Source organism: Carcharhinus amblyrhynchos, chromosome 4 (assembly GCF_965287045.1).
Source record: "Carcharhinus amblyrhynchos chromosome 4, sCarAmb.v2.hapA, whole genome shotgun sequence".
Taxonomy (NCBI): Eukaryota; Metazoa; Chordata; class Chondrichthyes; order Carcharhiniformes; family Carcharhinidae; genus Carcharhinus; species Carcharhinus amblyrhynchos.
In genome coordinates, this window is record NC_137327.1 from 98,335,106 (window position 1) to 98,352,364 (window position 17,259).

Consider the following 17,259-nt stretch of genomic DNA (forward strand, 5'->3'; position numbering starts at 1 on the left):
CAAACAGTTCCTGCAGACACAGTTCCACTATTCCTTATCATGCTTACTTCCATGACAAATGATAGCGTTCAAATTCCTGGAAAGAAACTTTGGTCATTTGTTACGAGAGAAGAAATGGCAAGAATTATGAACTCAGAGGTATCCAGGTATCGAGTTATGACAAAGGTATGTGTGTAGATATGTGAAGTTTGGGTAAGACAATGAACACTCAAATGAGACCATTGTACATTTTGCTGCAGTTAATTGTCTTAAGAGATTTGCGTTCACAACTAACTGACCAAATGGAGAGTTACACTTCAGTTATATAACACTCTCATGGGTGTTCTTGTAGGGGCAGCAATGCAAATCAATGGTTGAGACAGCTTGTTTGGCTTCGGATTGTAAACATTAGTCCTGATGTCTGGGAGAGCTTCTCCCCTAGCCCCAGCCATGTAGCTCATTCTGTGCCCCTCCTTTTTTTAAATCTAGATGCTTCCTATCATCCAAAGTTATGCAGCTCTGCTTCACCGCGCTCTTAATCCCACCACTGCCTCAATGTCTACTGCTGATTTTTAAACCTGGTTGAGTTCCCCCAAAATTTACTTGATGGAATAGGGATACTTTTCTCATTCCCATTCTCCTGCCTTTTTCCCATAACCCCTATCACCTTATAAGAATCTATCGATCTCTGTCTTAAAGACACTCTATAACCTGGCCTCAAGAATAGGGTGGCACGGTAGTTAGCACTGCTACTTCACAGCTCCTGGGACCTGGGTTCGATTCCCAGCTTGGGTCACTGTCTGTGCAAACTTCGCACATTCTCCCTGTGTCTGCGTGGGTTTCCACCGGGTGCTTCAAAGATGTGCATGTTAGGTTGACTGGCCATGCTAAATTGCCCCTTAGTGTCCCGGGATGCATAGGTTAGAGGGATTAGCACGGTAAGATATGTAGGGATACAGTAATAAATGCCTGGGTGGAACTGTGGTGGGTGCAGACTCGATGGGCCAAATGGCCTCTTTCTGCACTGTAGAGTTTCTAGGACTTTGAATTGGCTGTATGATACTCTGGTTAGACCACATTTGGAGTATTGTGAGCAGTTTTGGGCCCCGTATCTAAGGAAGGATGTGCAAGCCTTGGAAAGGTCCACAGGAGGTTCACAAGAATGATCCCTGGAAAGAAGAGCTTGTCGTATGAAGGACAATTGAGGACTCTGGGTCTGTACTCATTGGCGTTTAGAAGGATGAGGGGCTTCTTACTGAAACATGCAGGATCCTGGGAGGCCTGGACAAAGTGGACGTGGAGAGGATGTTTCCACAAGTAGGAAAAACTTGAACCAGAGGCCACAACCTCAGGGTAAAAGGGCCGATCCTTTAAAACAGAGGTGAAGAAAAATTTCTTCAGCCAGAGAGTGGTGAATCTGTGGAACTCTTTGCTGCTGAAGGCTGTGGAGGCCAGGTCATTGAGTATCTATAAGACAGAGATTGATAGGTTCTTATAAGGGGATCTGGGTTTATGGGGAAAAGGCAGGAGAATGGGGATGAAAAAAGTATCAGCTATGATTGAGTGGCGGAGCAAACTCGATGGGCCGAATGGTTTACTCCTGCTCCTATGCTTCCAAAACTGTGACATTACGTGATAGCCACATCAAATTTAAAATCAAAAGACAGCTCTGAATGTAATGCACGCCTTTATATAAATGCTTCAAAACTACAAGCAAGAGCAAATTTGATCTGTAATACAAAGCACTGTACATTTTGCAGTAATAAAAGAACTGTGTGGTAGACTGATGCAGCAAAAATATTCTGAAATAGTAGAAAGGAACTGAATGGACGCAGAGTAGGCATCTTAATATTTAGTTACAGCAAGGATTCAGAGAATAAATCTGAACCTAGAGGCAAGTCATTCAATCAAAACATGGGATATAACTAAGATATTTGCTCTGATTGATATGAGTTGGGGTAGGGTTCCATGGGTTCAGGGAGTCTTTTGCTGCCTCATTCAAGTGGCAATTCTGGGGTGCCAGCCTAGGCACAGAATGCTGGTGGTGTATTCAGCTGAAGCATGGCGGGAAAACCAATGCCCATGCACCTACACTTTCCAACGGACATTGCTGCATAGGACCCAAAACAGTGAACTCCAAATAATTCTCTTTCCCAAATCCCCTAATTTCAACAAAAGGCACCAACATCAGATGCAGCCGAGGATGCTCCTGCTTTTCCCAGTCAGATTTTCCATAGAAAGGCAACAGATAACTTTGCAAGAAAGCAACGAAATGGTTGCACAGTCCCTGAATGTTTTCATTTTAAAAGCAAACCAGGCAAAAATCTTACCTGCAGCACCAGATAAATCAGAAAGGTTCTACACTGAAGAGAAAACATTTGCAGGGTTATGGGGAAAAGTCTGACGAGTGGGATTAGCTCTGTTGCTCATGCAGAGAACCAGCATGGACACAATGGGGCCAAATGGCATTTTTCTGGACTGTAACCATCCTATGATATCTATCCTAAAAGCTTGAATGTTAGGAGAATCTAAATCAGGGTGGCACAATGGTTAACACTGCTGTCTCACAGCGCCAGGAACCTGGGTTTAATTCCTGCCTCTGTGCAAATTCCGCACAGAGACAGAGACATTCTCCCACAGTCCAAAGATGTGCATGTTAGGTTGATTGGCCATGCTAAATTGCCCCTCAGTGTCAGAGGATTAGCAGGGTAAATACATGGGGTTAAGGGGATAAGGCTTGGGTGGGAATGTTGTTGGTGCAGGCCCAATGGCCTCCTTCTGCACTGTAGGGATTCTATGATTCACATTCAATTTTTAAAGGGCTGCTGCATTTTACTTTCTGTACCATTTGTTAATGGTGACATGGAATCATTAATCCAAAAAGAAAACAGGGAGGGGTTATGGCTGGCATCTTCAGAGAAAACATATGATTTGAAAACATATTTGCTTTTGTTCATTAAAATGCATCACGAGAAATAATAATTCTTGTAGGAGTAAACTGTATTAAAATGCTTAGTTACTAAACTCCTGGAACAAAGACTCTGATTCCAGTAAACAATCCCGTTAAAGAATGAAGGCACCTCCCAGCAAATGCAAATCTGGAGGTGTGTCAGTGGGGCCAGTAAAGGGTTAATCTCAACTTCCTAAATCAGTAACACTGAAAGTTGTCCTTGTGGCCTATTTCCTCCGTCCCTGTCCCCCTTCCCACCCCTGTCACATTTGTCAGTGAGGGAAAGGATTTCCAAAAATCAGGAAAATAAACATTTCAGACGGTATGTGTAGATGAGAAGATCAGAGAGAAACAAGCTTAGTAATGATTTACTTCAGAAATAATGTTGGCACTTGTCAAAAACACAACTAAAAATATAATTTGTATTGCAGAGTTCCTTTTTAAAAAAAAGCAGAGACAGACTAAAATATCTATGAAACAAAAGATTACATTAAACATTGCCTTTTAAAGACTAAAAGAAATGAGATTTAGACCCCGAGACAGAAATATTTTCCTTCCTTCTTCAGACTATGGTACTCTGTTCCTGACATTCCTGAGGTCTGGAAATAATTAGTGAAGTGTCTGGAGAGTTGGACTTACCCCTTGCCCAGGTTCTGGCGGCTCAGTTTTGATTCTTATAGCTGGCATTCCTTCAAGCATTAGCATACTGCTGTACTCCACATCCCCAGTGCCTACAGAGCTCTGCGGAGAGGGAGAGGGTGGGGGGAGGGGTGGGAAGAAAGGCAGGCCATAAGAACAGTTTTATTCTGTGAACTCACAACCATAAACAGCTTCTCCCACCCAGACAGAAGACAAAGCCAGTTAATTAAAAAGGATTAAAATTAAAGGATACCTTTTGCTATTAAGAACATAGCACACACACCGACTGCCCATTTTTGATTTTATTTTTTTTAAAAAAAAGAACACAGCTTCCAATCTCAAGGTGTCGACTGCTGGATGTTTTGCTGGCTCCACCCTCTTCTAGGGTGGAGTGTAGGCTGCTAATTTACTACTCCAGGGCAGAAGAGGTCCAGCTGTTACGCAGATTGCTGGGAAGAGCTGCCTCCCTGCCCTGTGCAAACAGAATACTGGTGCTCCAACAGAGCGGAAATAAAGAGAGGCCTCATTCCCTCAAGCAATGTTATTCACAGACAATGAGGAATGAATACATGGCATGACCCCCCCCCCACCCAACCCACCCCACCTCACTACCCCACCACACCCCATCTCCAAAAGAGAAATGGGGACCATTTCAAAAGATCTAACAGCAGGATGTGAGAAAAACAATTTGATGTGATTATTTTGGTTAACACCCATTTCTCAGGGCACTTACTGCTAGTGGAACAGAAATCAGAAAACTCACCTGACTTTGCATTTAATATACTGTCCATTTAGTGGATGCATCAATAACTACATGACAGGGCTGCATTTATACTCAGTGTAAAATACACAAATAAATGGCAATGAATGCTAGCCAGCCAGCGACGCCCATGTCCCATGAATGAATAAAACAAAAAGCAATTTTAAAATACATTGATCCCATCCCTTTCCAACACGTGTGTTGTATGTACATACATAGGAAGGACTAGGCAGTTTACATAGTCTAATCAGTTAGCAAATAACGGTTACACTGGAAGACATAGATGAGGGCACTCTGGAACAGATTTTGAAATTTAACTCTTGCTGTGCTGAAGATTTATTTTCTCCACAGTTCAATCCTATAGCCCAGGCTGTCAGCAGGTTAACTCATTAAGCAGTGGCAAGTCTATCTCCATTTGAATCCTAAAGGATGCATCAAATATTAACCCGGAGACATGTGTTCAAAGAAGATTGTGTGACACCACAGCACCTTGGATGAGGATATGCACTTAGGGCATAACTCATGGATAGATTATTTAAATGCATTGGAATGGCTTTTTATACATATTTTATTTAAAGTCAATCCTCTACAATAGAGTATTTTTTGTTTCTTTTATTGTTATTATTGAATTATACATAATTTTAATGAACATACAATGTGCCCAAAGTTAACTTCTGTATGGGTAATAAAGTGAAATTGAATAGAAGAGTATAAACTAGCTATTTGAAGACAATAGATTAATCTCTCTTCCATCACCGAAAACCAAAGATGCCACTATTGTTGAATACCCACCACCATTATCCAGTTGGTCACCATTATCCAGAACATTAACTGGATAGGTCACAGCAGCAGCATGGCTACTAAGCAGAGCAGAGGCTGGCCACTCTGCAATGATTAACCCAACGTCCTGTTTCATCCAAGTCTGTCCACCAAGGATCAAGTCAAGTGCATCTTGATCAACCAACCATACCAACTCTCAACAGCTCCACATCAACCACTGCAGAGAAGACCACCAGATTAGTTCCCTGCACCCATCCCTTGCAACTCGTGGAATTTCAATGGCCTCAACGCTGATTTATCCTATGTATTAGCAGACAGTGAAAAGTATTGTTTCTTGCACACTATACAAAGCATACCATACATTGTGAAGGAGTGCTCTCACTGCAGTGACAAATTCTGAGAGGCAACCTGATAAGTCCACAAGGTTATAACGGGTATGGGCAAAGTGGATAATCAGAAGCTTTTTTTCAGGTGGAAGACTCAATTACTAGGGGGCATAGATTTAAGGCACGAGGGGCAAGGTTTAAAGGAGGTGTACGAGGCAAGTTTTTTTTTACACAAAATGGTGGGTGACTGGAACTCATTGCCAGGGGAGATAGTGGAAGCAGATAAGATAGTGACTTTTAAGGGGTGTCTGGACAGATGCATGAATAGGATGAAAATAGATATGGTCCTTGGAAGGGTAGGGGGTTTTAGTTCACATGGGCAGCATAATCGATGTAGGCTTGGAGAGCTAAAGGAGCTGTTCCTGTGCAGTATTTTTCTTTGTTCTTACTGCAGAATGTAGTGTTACATAGCTAGAGTGTAGTGAAAGATCAGCTTAATGCAAGGTAGGTTCACTCAAAAGTCTGATGGCAGCAAGGAAGAAGCTGTTTTTGAGTCAGACTTTTGTACCTTTGATCTCAAACTTTTGCATCTTTTTCCTGACATAAAGTGTAAGAGAGTATGTCCAGGGTACGTGGGGTCCTTGATTATGCTGGCTGCTTTTCCGAGGCAGCAGGAAGTGTAGACAGTGTCAATGAACAGGAGGCTGAACTGGGGTTCATTCATGACCCACTGCAGTCTCTTGCGGTCTTGGACAGAGCAGGAGCCATACCAAGCAGTGATACAACCGGAAGGAATGCTTTCTATGGAGGTTGAAGGAATAGGATTGTTTAAATATCAAATTGAGTGCAATCTTCTGACCAATATTCAAGGTCTCCTGATAGAAAGTACATGGAGCTGTCTAAAGATGGAAGGATTCCTCCTGGACATTATGCTCTCCGCTAACATTGACTGTCTAGATTGACAGAAAAAATGACCACTTGGTCCCAAAGAACAGCTTACATCTGCAAAAATTTGCTCTAGCAGAAGTCAGGGTCGTCAGAAAAGCAGAAAAGAAATGGAGGAAAAAGTTCAGTTGTAAACTGGAAGAGTTCTTCACTGCACTGGCAGCTGAAGTGACTCCATTATTGTTTACACTAGGCACACTGTGCCCAAGGGACATTGATCTCAGCTGCTCTGTATGCATCAGCCACGTTGGCCTTGCGCAGATAAGAACACAAAGCTGCCAATGGGATGTCAACAAATGTTGCAGAGGTCACTACTTTAGCAAGGCTGTTGCTTGGAAACCAGGAGGCGTACTCAGAAAAGAGCTTTGTCAAAGCTCCATTCAGAGCGCCTACAAAGTGAAACCTATGCAGCACCTAAGATGCATTTTACAGCAGATTTGTACTCACAGCAGAATTTGGGGCTGATATTTTTCAAATCAAAGTCAGATTTATTACTGAAGAAAGTGTCCACGCTAAAAAGAGTGCGCTGGCTTTAAAATGCATTCAACTACAGCCAAGGATTTACTAAAAACTCAGTACAAGTCCAATGTCGTCATCAGTAGTTTCCTTTTCAGTGAAATGGGTGTGTGAAACCTTTATACTATCTTCACTTGGGTTGTGAAAAACATTTCACCGCACGATTACAAGTATTTTGAGTTTCTGCAGGTGAGTTCCTGCCTGTTGATCCTAACTTCAGCTGAATAGCTACAAAAACCATAGAAAAGGTAACCTTTATCTGGCACTTCTGCAATCCTTCAAAGATAGGGTGGATGAGCAAGGGGAAAATCCTTCCTCCCCACTGTTCTTTCAAATCTTGTTGAGCTTTGGGATATTTCACATTTGGAAGCAGTTGCAGAGAGGGCTTTGTCTAAATTGAATTTTTAATGATTCAAACAAATACAGAAAGCAGTAGAAAGATTCAACATCAGTCAGCATCTCAGGTGGGAACAAAGAAAACAACATTATGGGTGTGGCCCCGTCATTATAACCTTTTGACAAAGGCCCTTCAGCTTTCCACCATTTGTAGCTTCTTTTTGCTTTGTAATTTAGGATGGTTGTCTACAGGTAAGCAACAGTGTTCTGAATAAAGAAAATCACAAATTAACTGACCGATAATACAGCACAACGACTTCATGCAATTTCCCCATAACGTGTTGGAATACATCAATTCAGCTGAATAATCACACTGAAGTCATACCTTCACAGCTGCAGGAGCAACATTTGGCCTAGTCAACACAGCAACTGTGATAAATAGGAATAGTGTATCTAGAATTTGAGTTCCAGACTGTGTTAAGGAAAGACCCACCTTTCATGAGTTCAGGACATTCGAGAGCATATTACGGCCAACTGAAATACTTCTTAAATGCCAGTGAGCCGGTGGATGTGGTCTTTCTGGATTTTCAGAAGGCGTTTGACAAGGTACCTCACAAGAGGTTATTGCAGAAGGTCAGGGGACATGGAGTTGGGGGTAGGGTGTTAGCATGGATAGAGGATTGGTTATCAAATAGGAGGCAGAGAGTGGGGGTCAATGGGTGCTATTCGGATTGGCGGTTGGTGACTAGTGGGGTGCCCCAGGGGTCGGTGCTGGGGCCTCAGCTATTTACCATTTATATAGATGATCTGGAGGAGGGAACCGAGTGTAGGGTGTCGAAATTTGCTGATGACACCAAGATTGGGGGAAAGGCAAATTGTGCGGAGGGTGTGGAGAGTCTGCAGAAGGATCTAGATAGGCTGGGCGAATGGGCCAGGAACTGGCAAATGGAATTTAATGTTGGCAAGTGTGAGGTGGTTCAGTTTGGTAGGAAGAATGGTAGGAAGGACTATTACTTACGTGGCGAAAAACTGCAGCAGGCGACGGTGCAGAGGGACCTCGGGGTCCTTGTGCATGAGTCGCAAAAACCCAGCCTGCAGGTGCAGCAGGTGGTCAGGAAGGTGAATGGGATGCTGGCCTTCATAGCGAGGGGGATTGAATATAAAAGTAGGGAGGTCTTGCTGCAGCTGTATAGGGCATTGGTGAGGCCGCAGCTGGAGTACTGTGTGCAGTTTTGGGCGCCGCACCTGCGCAAGGATATTTTGGCCTTGGAGGGAGTGCAGAGGAGGTTTACTAGGCTGATACCGGAGTTGAGGGGGTTGAGCTATGAGGAGAGGCTGAATAAACTAGGCTTGTACTCGTTAGAGTTTAGAAGAATGAGGGGAGATCTCATTGAGACGTATAAGATGATGAATGGGACGGATAGGATAGAGGTGGAGAGACTCTTCCCGCTCAGAAAGGACAGTAGGACTAGGGGGCACAGCCTCAAGATAAAGGGGAGGCGGTTTAGAACGGAGTTGAGGAGGAACTTCTTCACTCAAAGGGTGGTGAATCTCTGGAATTCTCTGCCCGTTGAAGTGGTGGAGGCTGCCTCGCTAAATATTTTTAAGACGCGGGTTGATGGGTTTTTGATAAGAGAGGGGATTAAGGGTTATGGGGAGAAAGCGGGAAAGTGGAACTGAGCCACGACAGATCAGCCATGATCTTACTGAATGGCGGGGCAGGCTCGAGGGGCTGGATGGCCTACTCCTGCTCCTATTTCTTATGTTCTTATGTTCAGTCACTGGGGCAGCATGGTGGCACAGTGGTTAGCATTGCTGCCACACAGCGCCAGAACCTGGGTTCAATTCCTAGCTTAGGTCACCGTCTGTGTGAGTTTGCACATTTTCCTCATGTCCGTGTGGTTTCCTCTGAGTGCTCCGGTTTCCTCCCACACTCCAAAAGGCATGCTGGTTAGGTGCACTGGCCATGCTAAATTCTCCCTCAGTGTATCCAAGCAGGTGCTGGAGCTTGGCAACTAGGGGATTTTCACAGTAACATAAATTGCAGTGTTAATGTAAACCTATTTGTGACTAATAAATAAACTTACTGCATGAATTGCTGCAGGACCTTGTACAAAGCTAAATCCCACAAACAGAAATTTGGTAATGATTAAATACTGTTTTAATAATTTTGCTTGAAGGTTAAATATTGGATGGACACCTGCTCTTCTTCAAAATCCTGCTGTGGGTTATTTCATGTCTATCTAAGAGCTACAGCATAGTGACCCTCAGTGTAAGATCTTATCCAAATGACAATGACACTTCCTGCCGGGCAGCACTCCCTCAGTATTGCACATGGGACTGAAACCATAACCTTCTGACTTAAAAGACAAGAGTGCTAATACTCAACCAAGCTGACACAGCATGATGCAATTGTACCCACAGAGTAAGCAAGCATCATTCATGTATACTTCTGACTTACAGTATGACATTCCTGCTCCAGCAGACACTGAAGGTGACAATGCCTGGAAATTATAAGAACATAAAAGGACAGGATTTTTTGGCCCTTTCCACTGCCAGGATCTTCCCATCTCACCACCCCCCCCCCCCCCCCACCCACCATTCCCCCACAGTGGGCTCCTCAGTGGTGGAGCCAATGAGCCACTGACTTTGGCAGGACCGGAAGGTCCCACTGACAGCCAACCGCTCACCACCTCCGCTGTGGGAAAACCCACCGCGGGGGTGGAGCAGAAAATCGCAGCCCAAGCCTGCCTTACCACACAGCATTCAGAGGTTGGAGGGATTTTGCGATGTCAAACACTGACACTGCCCCATCACATTGATTCGGTTTGTTGGTTTAGCCTCGTTCAAGGTATACACAAGTGTGCCAGAGCCCTGACGAAAGAATGGTTAAGATTTTCGGTGTAACTGGCTCTCAAAACAAGCCTGCTACACATTTCCAATTTTTATTTCATCCTGGCATGCACGCTCCACCCAACACCAACCAAACTTGTTTTACTAATGTTTTCAAAATATCACCATCTTTATCCACTCAAAACTACATTCCCGCTTAGTCAATGTTAAAATTGGCCTGAAAATTGAATGCCACTTAAAGATTAACAGTTTGCTCAATCTGCATTAACACAGGTTGGATCAAACAGAAGTCCAACGCACAGCATGAGACTTTACACCATTATAAGCGTTATAAGCCAGCTGTATTCAGCATTAAACTTCATGTAAAAACCTATTCAGAGAATTCTGAAAGGCCAAGCGGAGCAAAGACACCAGCTGACATGGCACCACACTGTAACAACCAGAAGATTCTCAATTCAATATTGTGTTAGCAACCTCAGTTGTTGAGGTTCTGTCATTGGCTTCGGAACCAGTGGTCAAGCGGAGGGCGAATTCACGTTAGGACTCTAGCTGGATGTTAAGGAAAAAAAATTGGCTTTAATTGGAAACTAGTATTTTGCAGTTCTAACTACCAAGAAAAACAGACAATACAAACTGAAGCAGCATTAGCAGGCAATTCTTGTAATAGCTTTGCCCTCCAAAAGCACAGTATTATATTTTAAACAAGCAAAAGGTACTTTTTTTCTGAATTCTTCCAGTGGGTTATTGGGTCCTGTTCTTTGTTAGTTTGCCTACAGAATAATGATTGCACTTTAAAAGATACTTAACTAGTTGCAAAGAACTGTCATACGTGTCAGAATTTATTTAGCAAATGCGAAGTCCCCAAATCAAACAGTTTCTCCTGGTCCTGCTGTGTTGACTGCGGATAAACCTTGGCTGAGTCTGTAGGTTGGGCAGTCGTCTATGATGTGATGCATAGTTTGCTCTCACCCGCAGGCACATAGGGGGCTGGCACTAATGCCGCTATGTGGAAATTGGCCAAGCAGGGGTTGTGGCCAGTCCTGCACCTGTTGAGGGTGGACCGCTCTTTTCTTGGAACCAGACAGCCTGATGGGCTGGGTTTGAGACCAGGCACTTGTTTGTCATGTTCAATAATTCCCATTCATTTGTCCAGGTGGAATTTGGATTGAAGTCCTGTGTGGGAGGATTTTTCCAGATCGGCCTTCTTGATGGGAGTCATACCATGACTTCCTTGGCTGAGCTGAATAGATCAGCATAAAAGTGGCAAATAGATGGGATGGGGTGGGGTGGGGGGGAGGTGCGGAGCATGGTGAACTTTTTTCTATAATTTTATGGATTGTTGCTTGCAAATCAGCAGAGACGAGGAGGAGTGATGTTTGCCAGGTCAAGGAGCCAAGATTGTGGTGTTGAGTGTAGTGTTCCAGTAATGATATGCATGGTAGCATTCAGCCAGGTGTCAACTGTGCACTTGTGTGGGTGATGATTTTGACCAAATAGGGGCACAGTATTCTGCTACCTGATTATGAGAGTGCGTGTGCTGAGGTTCAGAAGATGGTGTTGCAACATCCTATGTTGAGCCAGCTACTTCGGCAATCAGATTGTTTCAGAACTTGGCTGCAGTGGTTTTTAGATGTACCCAGAAGGTCAGTGTCCTATCTCGGTCACGCTAAAGTATGTTGGAGTTGGGTGGTGCTTTCACTTGTAGCCATTCATTTGGATATCGAGGTCTTTATTGGCTTTTGCATTGTGAAGATGGAGCAAGTTGGGTATTATTTTTGTGGGGCTTGGCTGAGTCACTACGTGCTGCAGTATCGTTCAAGTTTTGGCAAGTTCTCGTTTAGGGTCTGATCCAGGGGTCAAAGTCAAAGTTGCGAAGGGGATGCCAGTGGGACAAATGAATTTTTCGGGAGGTTTTTGGAAGATCATTTGTGTACAAGTTGAATAGGGTGGAATAATTAGGCACTTCAGAATAATAAAGGTGCTTTACAGATTCACAGCATTGCTTTCATGCACTGTGACATCGAATATTAATTCATTAAGAACATTTCTTGCACATCAAGGGTAGTTTCTCGGTTGAAAAATAATTCTAAATTAGACACCATAGAGAATCAGAGAATAATTACAGATTACAAGAAGACCATTCTCCCATCACATTCATGCCAGCTCCCTGCAAGAGTTACTTAATCTCATTTTGCTTCTTAGCTCTGCCATTATCTCCTCTTCAGACAATTGTCTAATTCCCTTTTGAAACACACAATTCTACTTCAGGAAGTGCATTTCATGTCCTAACCACTTACATAAAAATGCTTTTCCTCATGTCACCTTTCATCAATCATCTTAAATCACTGCCCCCCAGTTCTTGATCCTTCCAGCAATAGAAAGAGTTTCTCTCCCATCTATTCAGTCCAGTTTCCTCATGATATCAAATCTCCTCTTAACTTCCCTTCTCCAAGGAGAACACCAATCTTCTCTAATTTATCCAAATAACTGAAATTCATCATCCTTGGAATCACCCTCATTAATCCTTACTACACCCTCTCTAAGCCTATCACATGATTAACGTGTGGTGCCTAGAACTGGACGTAATTCTACAGCTGAGACTGAATGAACGTCTTATAAAAGGTTCATCATTACTTTCTTGCTTTTGTATTCTATGTTTTTATTTATGAAGCTCAGGCTTCCGTATGATTTATTAACCACTTTCCCAATCTGCCTTGCCATTTATCTACCAGAACCCTATCCTCCCGAACCCACTTTAGAATCATATAAATGCTGCCACACCTGCTGATTTTTCCCAGTATTTTCTGTTTTTATGAGGATTAGTATCCTTCATTTCAGCTTGCTGCTCCTCAGTCTTCACAGCAACTATATGTCATTTCACACTTTTCTGCATTAAATTTCATCAGCCATATGCCTGCCCCTTCCATCAGCCAGTTCTACATTCTCTGAAGTCTATCATTATCTCCTTTAGAGTTTGCATTACTTCCAAGTTTTGGGCTGGATTTTCATCCTCAAGCCAAGTGACAGGAGTTGGGAAAATGCCTGGCTCCATCTGTCCACCTTGGGAGAAAGTACCCACAAGGGTGGGAGTTCCATTGTGGGAATTGGTGTGGTTTGAGGGGTGCAACCCCTGTGACCCTCTCATACCCTCCATCCCAAGCCCTGGCACCTCCATGCCCTTTTCACCCTACACAGAGTATAGAACCCATGAATCCTAAAGTGACTGTAGAATAAAAAACTTTTCAGTCAAAGATTCATAAATCTCTGAAGAATTACTTCTCATCTGGGCCCTAAGTTTCAAATGTACCTTGACCATAAGATACTGTAGGCTAGTATGCATGTGCAACAAGCTATTAGAAAAGCTCAGGAAATGTTAGCCTTTATCACAAGGGTATTTGAGTGCAGGAGTAGTGAGTTCTTGCTTCAATTATATAGAGATTTGGTTAGACCGCACCTGGAATATTGTGTGCATTTTTTCAGAAAAAGATATTATTGCCACAAAGGGAGTGCAATGAAAGCTCACCAGGCTTATTCCAGGGATGGTGGGACTGTCTTAAGAAGAGAGATGGGCAAACTGATTCCGTATTCACTAGAGTTTCAAAGAATGAGAGGTGATCTCATTGAAACCTACAAAATATTCAAAGGTATAGAAAGGATGGATGCAGGCAAGATGTTTCCCTTGGTTGGGGAGTCTAGAAACAGGAGGCACAATTTTAAAACAAGCAGTGGTTGGGATTATTCTTACACTTTTTTAAACAAGGGTGAACCATTTGCAATTCTCCAATCCTCTGGCACAACCCCACAAGAGGGTCAGAAGATTATGGTTGGTAGTTCCTCAATTTCCTCTCTTCCTTCCTTCATTTTTTTTTATTTCATTTTTTCAAATTAGCATCACAATTAGGCTTACATTAACACTACATTGAAGTTACTGTGAAAATCCCTTAATTGCCACACTCCCGTGCCTGTTCAGGTACATCAAGAGAATTTAGCATGGTCAGTCTCCTTGGATACATTTCATCTACTCCTGGTGATTTAACTACAGCGAGCCTTTTCTACACTTCGTCTTTTATCAAAGTTGACTCGCTGGGTGGATGAAACAATCTCCCCCATTCACTGGCTTGGGCAGCACCTTCTTCCTTGGTAAAGAGGGAGATGAAAAGTACTCTAACACCTTAGCCATGCCACCTGCTTCCATGCACAAATCTCCTTTTAGGACCTTAACTGGCACTCCTCCTTTTACCATGCTTCACAACTTTTAGGGCTCAATAAAACTTTTGAACTTCCTTTGTGTTAACTGCCAGACTCTTCACATGTTGTCTCTCTGCTTCACCTCTGTATATTCAGCCTGGTTTCTCGTTTGTATTATCTATCTGACACGCTGCAATCCACACTTTTTCAGCCTCACATTATTCTCCATCTCTCGTGTCCAGTGAGCTTGGAATTTCTCAGCTCTTTTTTTCCCTCCTTGTGGGGATGTACCTCAACTAGAGCCAAAATATCTCCTTTTTAAAGGTTTGCCTGCCAAACCTCACTGTAACTGCCCCACCCCTAATTAATTATGTTTACTCTGGATTGCTCTTTGTCCGTCTCCACAGCCAACTAGAGTAATCTTACAAAGGGCAAAATTGGCGAAAAGCTACATTTTGACAAACAAACGGAGGTTAGGAATGCAGTCTGGTTAATGCATAGCGCAAGCATTATTTATTTATAAACCAAACTATGGGTGTTACTAAAACATACTAGAATTCTCCAATCACCAGCTGCAATGGCTAAACTACAATCTGTCCTCTTTTTCAGTGGATCAGACTGACTTTAAAAAAAATAGGGGAAAGTGAACGTTTGCTTTTACCATTTTCCAAGTTACGAACAAGTAGCTGATTAAAAGGCAAATTCTTCCTACGCCACGAAAGTGAAAGTCAGGGACAGGCGGGTAGCAGAACACGTGTGGAATTGTTGTCAGGAATCACTTTCTTTGCCGTCAGTTAAAACCATCTGCAGTATCACAGGAGCAAATGCTCAGCGCTCTGTGTCAGCTGGTACCGAGCACAAATGGACTGGACTTTCATGTCTACCAGTGGAACATGCCTGCCAAGTAGCAAAAAAATCAACTCAACACGCCACCCACCCCCACCCCCACAAACAAACTCATAAGCCAATAAGTATAATTGCAGTGCATTGCAGTGTCATACAGGCTGTTAATGAGCTGCAAATTGATCTATGCAGCTTATATACTTACAGTCTATACATCACACTTTACATCGTGTCAATGTTCATTCATTTATTACCTCCAGTTTATCCAGCTTTGACAAACGGTTATCTGGACTCTAAACGTCAGCTCTTCTCTCCTTACAGATGCTGCCAGGCCTGCTGAGATTTTCCAGCGTTCTCTCTTTTGGATCCAATTTATACCCTATTTTAAAGTTTAAACTACTTTTGAAAAACAACTATAATGTTTGAAAATATTACACATGCTGTCTGCAAGTTTTACTTCCTGTTGCCAAGTTTTATGTCAACTTCTTTTCACTATCAATTTCTGATTTGAAACAGAAGCTGCCTGAGCAAGCCTGCCCTGCTGTAATTACACTCTCCCTCCAGTGATGGCACTGGAAAGCCTCAGGACATTTTTAAGTCTGTACCTTCAACCAGCTCCACATGCCTGCACACCACTTTTCAGTAACTTCTCTCAAAATCACGGGAAATAACTTTAAAAATAGCTTGTTAAAAACTTCATACCTACACCACTTGTTCCCTCCCTCCCCCACCCTGCAATCTTATTTCACCTGAAGATTACATTTCGTCTCAGACCACCACACCTCCCATAAACAACACCGCAGAAAATCAACTAATAAGCATCAAAATAACTGAGTGTGCTTTAAGATGATGTACAAATTCAACTTGTATTCATTCTGGAAAGGCAAAATTTTCAATGATCAAAACATTACAGAGCTGGATCCAATACCCAGCAAGCTACTATGATGCTATGACGAGTCTGTCATCCCCATCACTGAACCTTGTAAAAAAAAATGCGACAAGTTGGTACTGGGGAGGATGGAATGTTCCCTGGAGGACTGGCTGATGACATTAATTGTATCACTTTGCTTGGTGGCACAGTAAAGTCCAACAAGAATCTTCACAAAGCCACAACAGAATTGCTCAGAATGACGTTTATATGGCTGGACCACTCAGGAGGATTGCTGCAATATGCCCCAGATAGAAATTGGTCCCTAGCTGAAATGGAGCTCAATCTGAGTGCAGCTGCAGGTGCCCGAGTTGCTGGTTTGCCAGCCTCATTAGCACAATATCAGACAGCCAAACAAGCCTGTGAGATCCAAACTAGCTCACCACTTACAAGGGGTGCAGTAAGGTTGGCCAGGAGACAGGCGAGTGGTAGCTGGTAACTGCCTGAAAATCATACTGCGAATACTGGATAAGTAATATGTAAAAACCAAAATCTTGCCTTTCAGATGACAGCCTCTAAGGGCCAAAGGTTTGATTGCTAAGTGCCTGAGCAGAGTGCACAGATTCTGCTGTGGTCAAACAGTCCAATTTCACAATTGGCCATGAAACTGACTTTAGGCCTGACTTGCAAATGTAGTGAGCCCAATGACAGTTCTAGATGTGTGTTCTGGACACCCAAAAAGAAGCTCAAACCAGTATTGCGGGTAGCTCACTTCTGACATGGAATAAGTAAGAGCAAGATACAGAATTTTGGACTGCAAAACAGGTCTGTCGCAATCCAATTTCAAGACCAGAATGTCATGAATTGTGTTGCCTCCTGCATATTGCACAACATTACATTGCAGAGTATTTGGAGACAGCAGCAGCTGTTGTAAGACAAGGAAAACCTGGGGATAGGAAAGAAAACAGCAAGAGATTTCTGGGATCCGCTCCTAACTCTGCTTCCACTGAACCTTCTCACATCTCTGCTTTTGGAATATAGACAGAGGGCTTGGTATAACAGCCCCTGCTCTATCATTCACCACTCCTTTACCTTATACTGAAGAGCACTCAAACTATTCAGACAACTTCTATATCACTAATATTTCAACCATGCAGACCCAGAAGGGGCTATGAAACTGCACTGCAGATCAAGATGCTAAATATGAAAAGTTTATAATTTATATTAATTAATAAATACATTCCATTCCTTTTCCACCCAGCTGATCAATCCAGTG

At 43.0% G+C, this 17,259-nt stretch overlaps 1 protein-coding gene across 7 annotated transcripts in view; it reads right to left on the reverse strand.

The window, feature by feature from the left end:
• Positions 1-17,259, reverse strand: part of LOC145342237 (Krueppel-like factor 8) — a 174,392-nt gene that overhangs the window by 97,257 nt on the left and 59,876 nt on the right. For 4 of the 7 annotated variants that reach the window (XM_080187619.1, XM_080187621.1, XM_080187622.1 and 1 more), the window contains one exon: positions 3,569-3,670. The exons of 1 other annotated variant lie outside the window; for it this stretch is intronic. In XM_080187619.1, the coding sequence (XP_080043745.1) occupies positions 3,569-3,670 (102 nt within the window). Of the gene's footprint in view, positions 1-3,568; positions 3,671-3,821; positions 3,935-15,369; positions 15,488-17,259 lie in introns of those variants that run through there. 2 more of the 7 variants (XM_080187626.1, XM_080187625.1) reach the window with 2 other exon arrangements.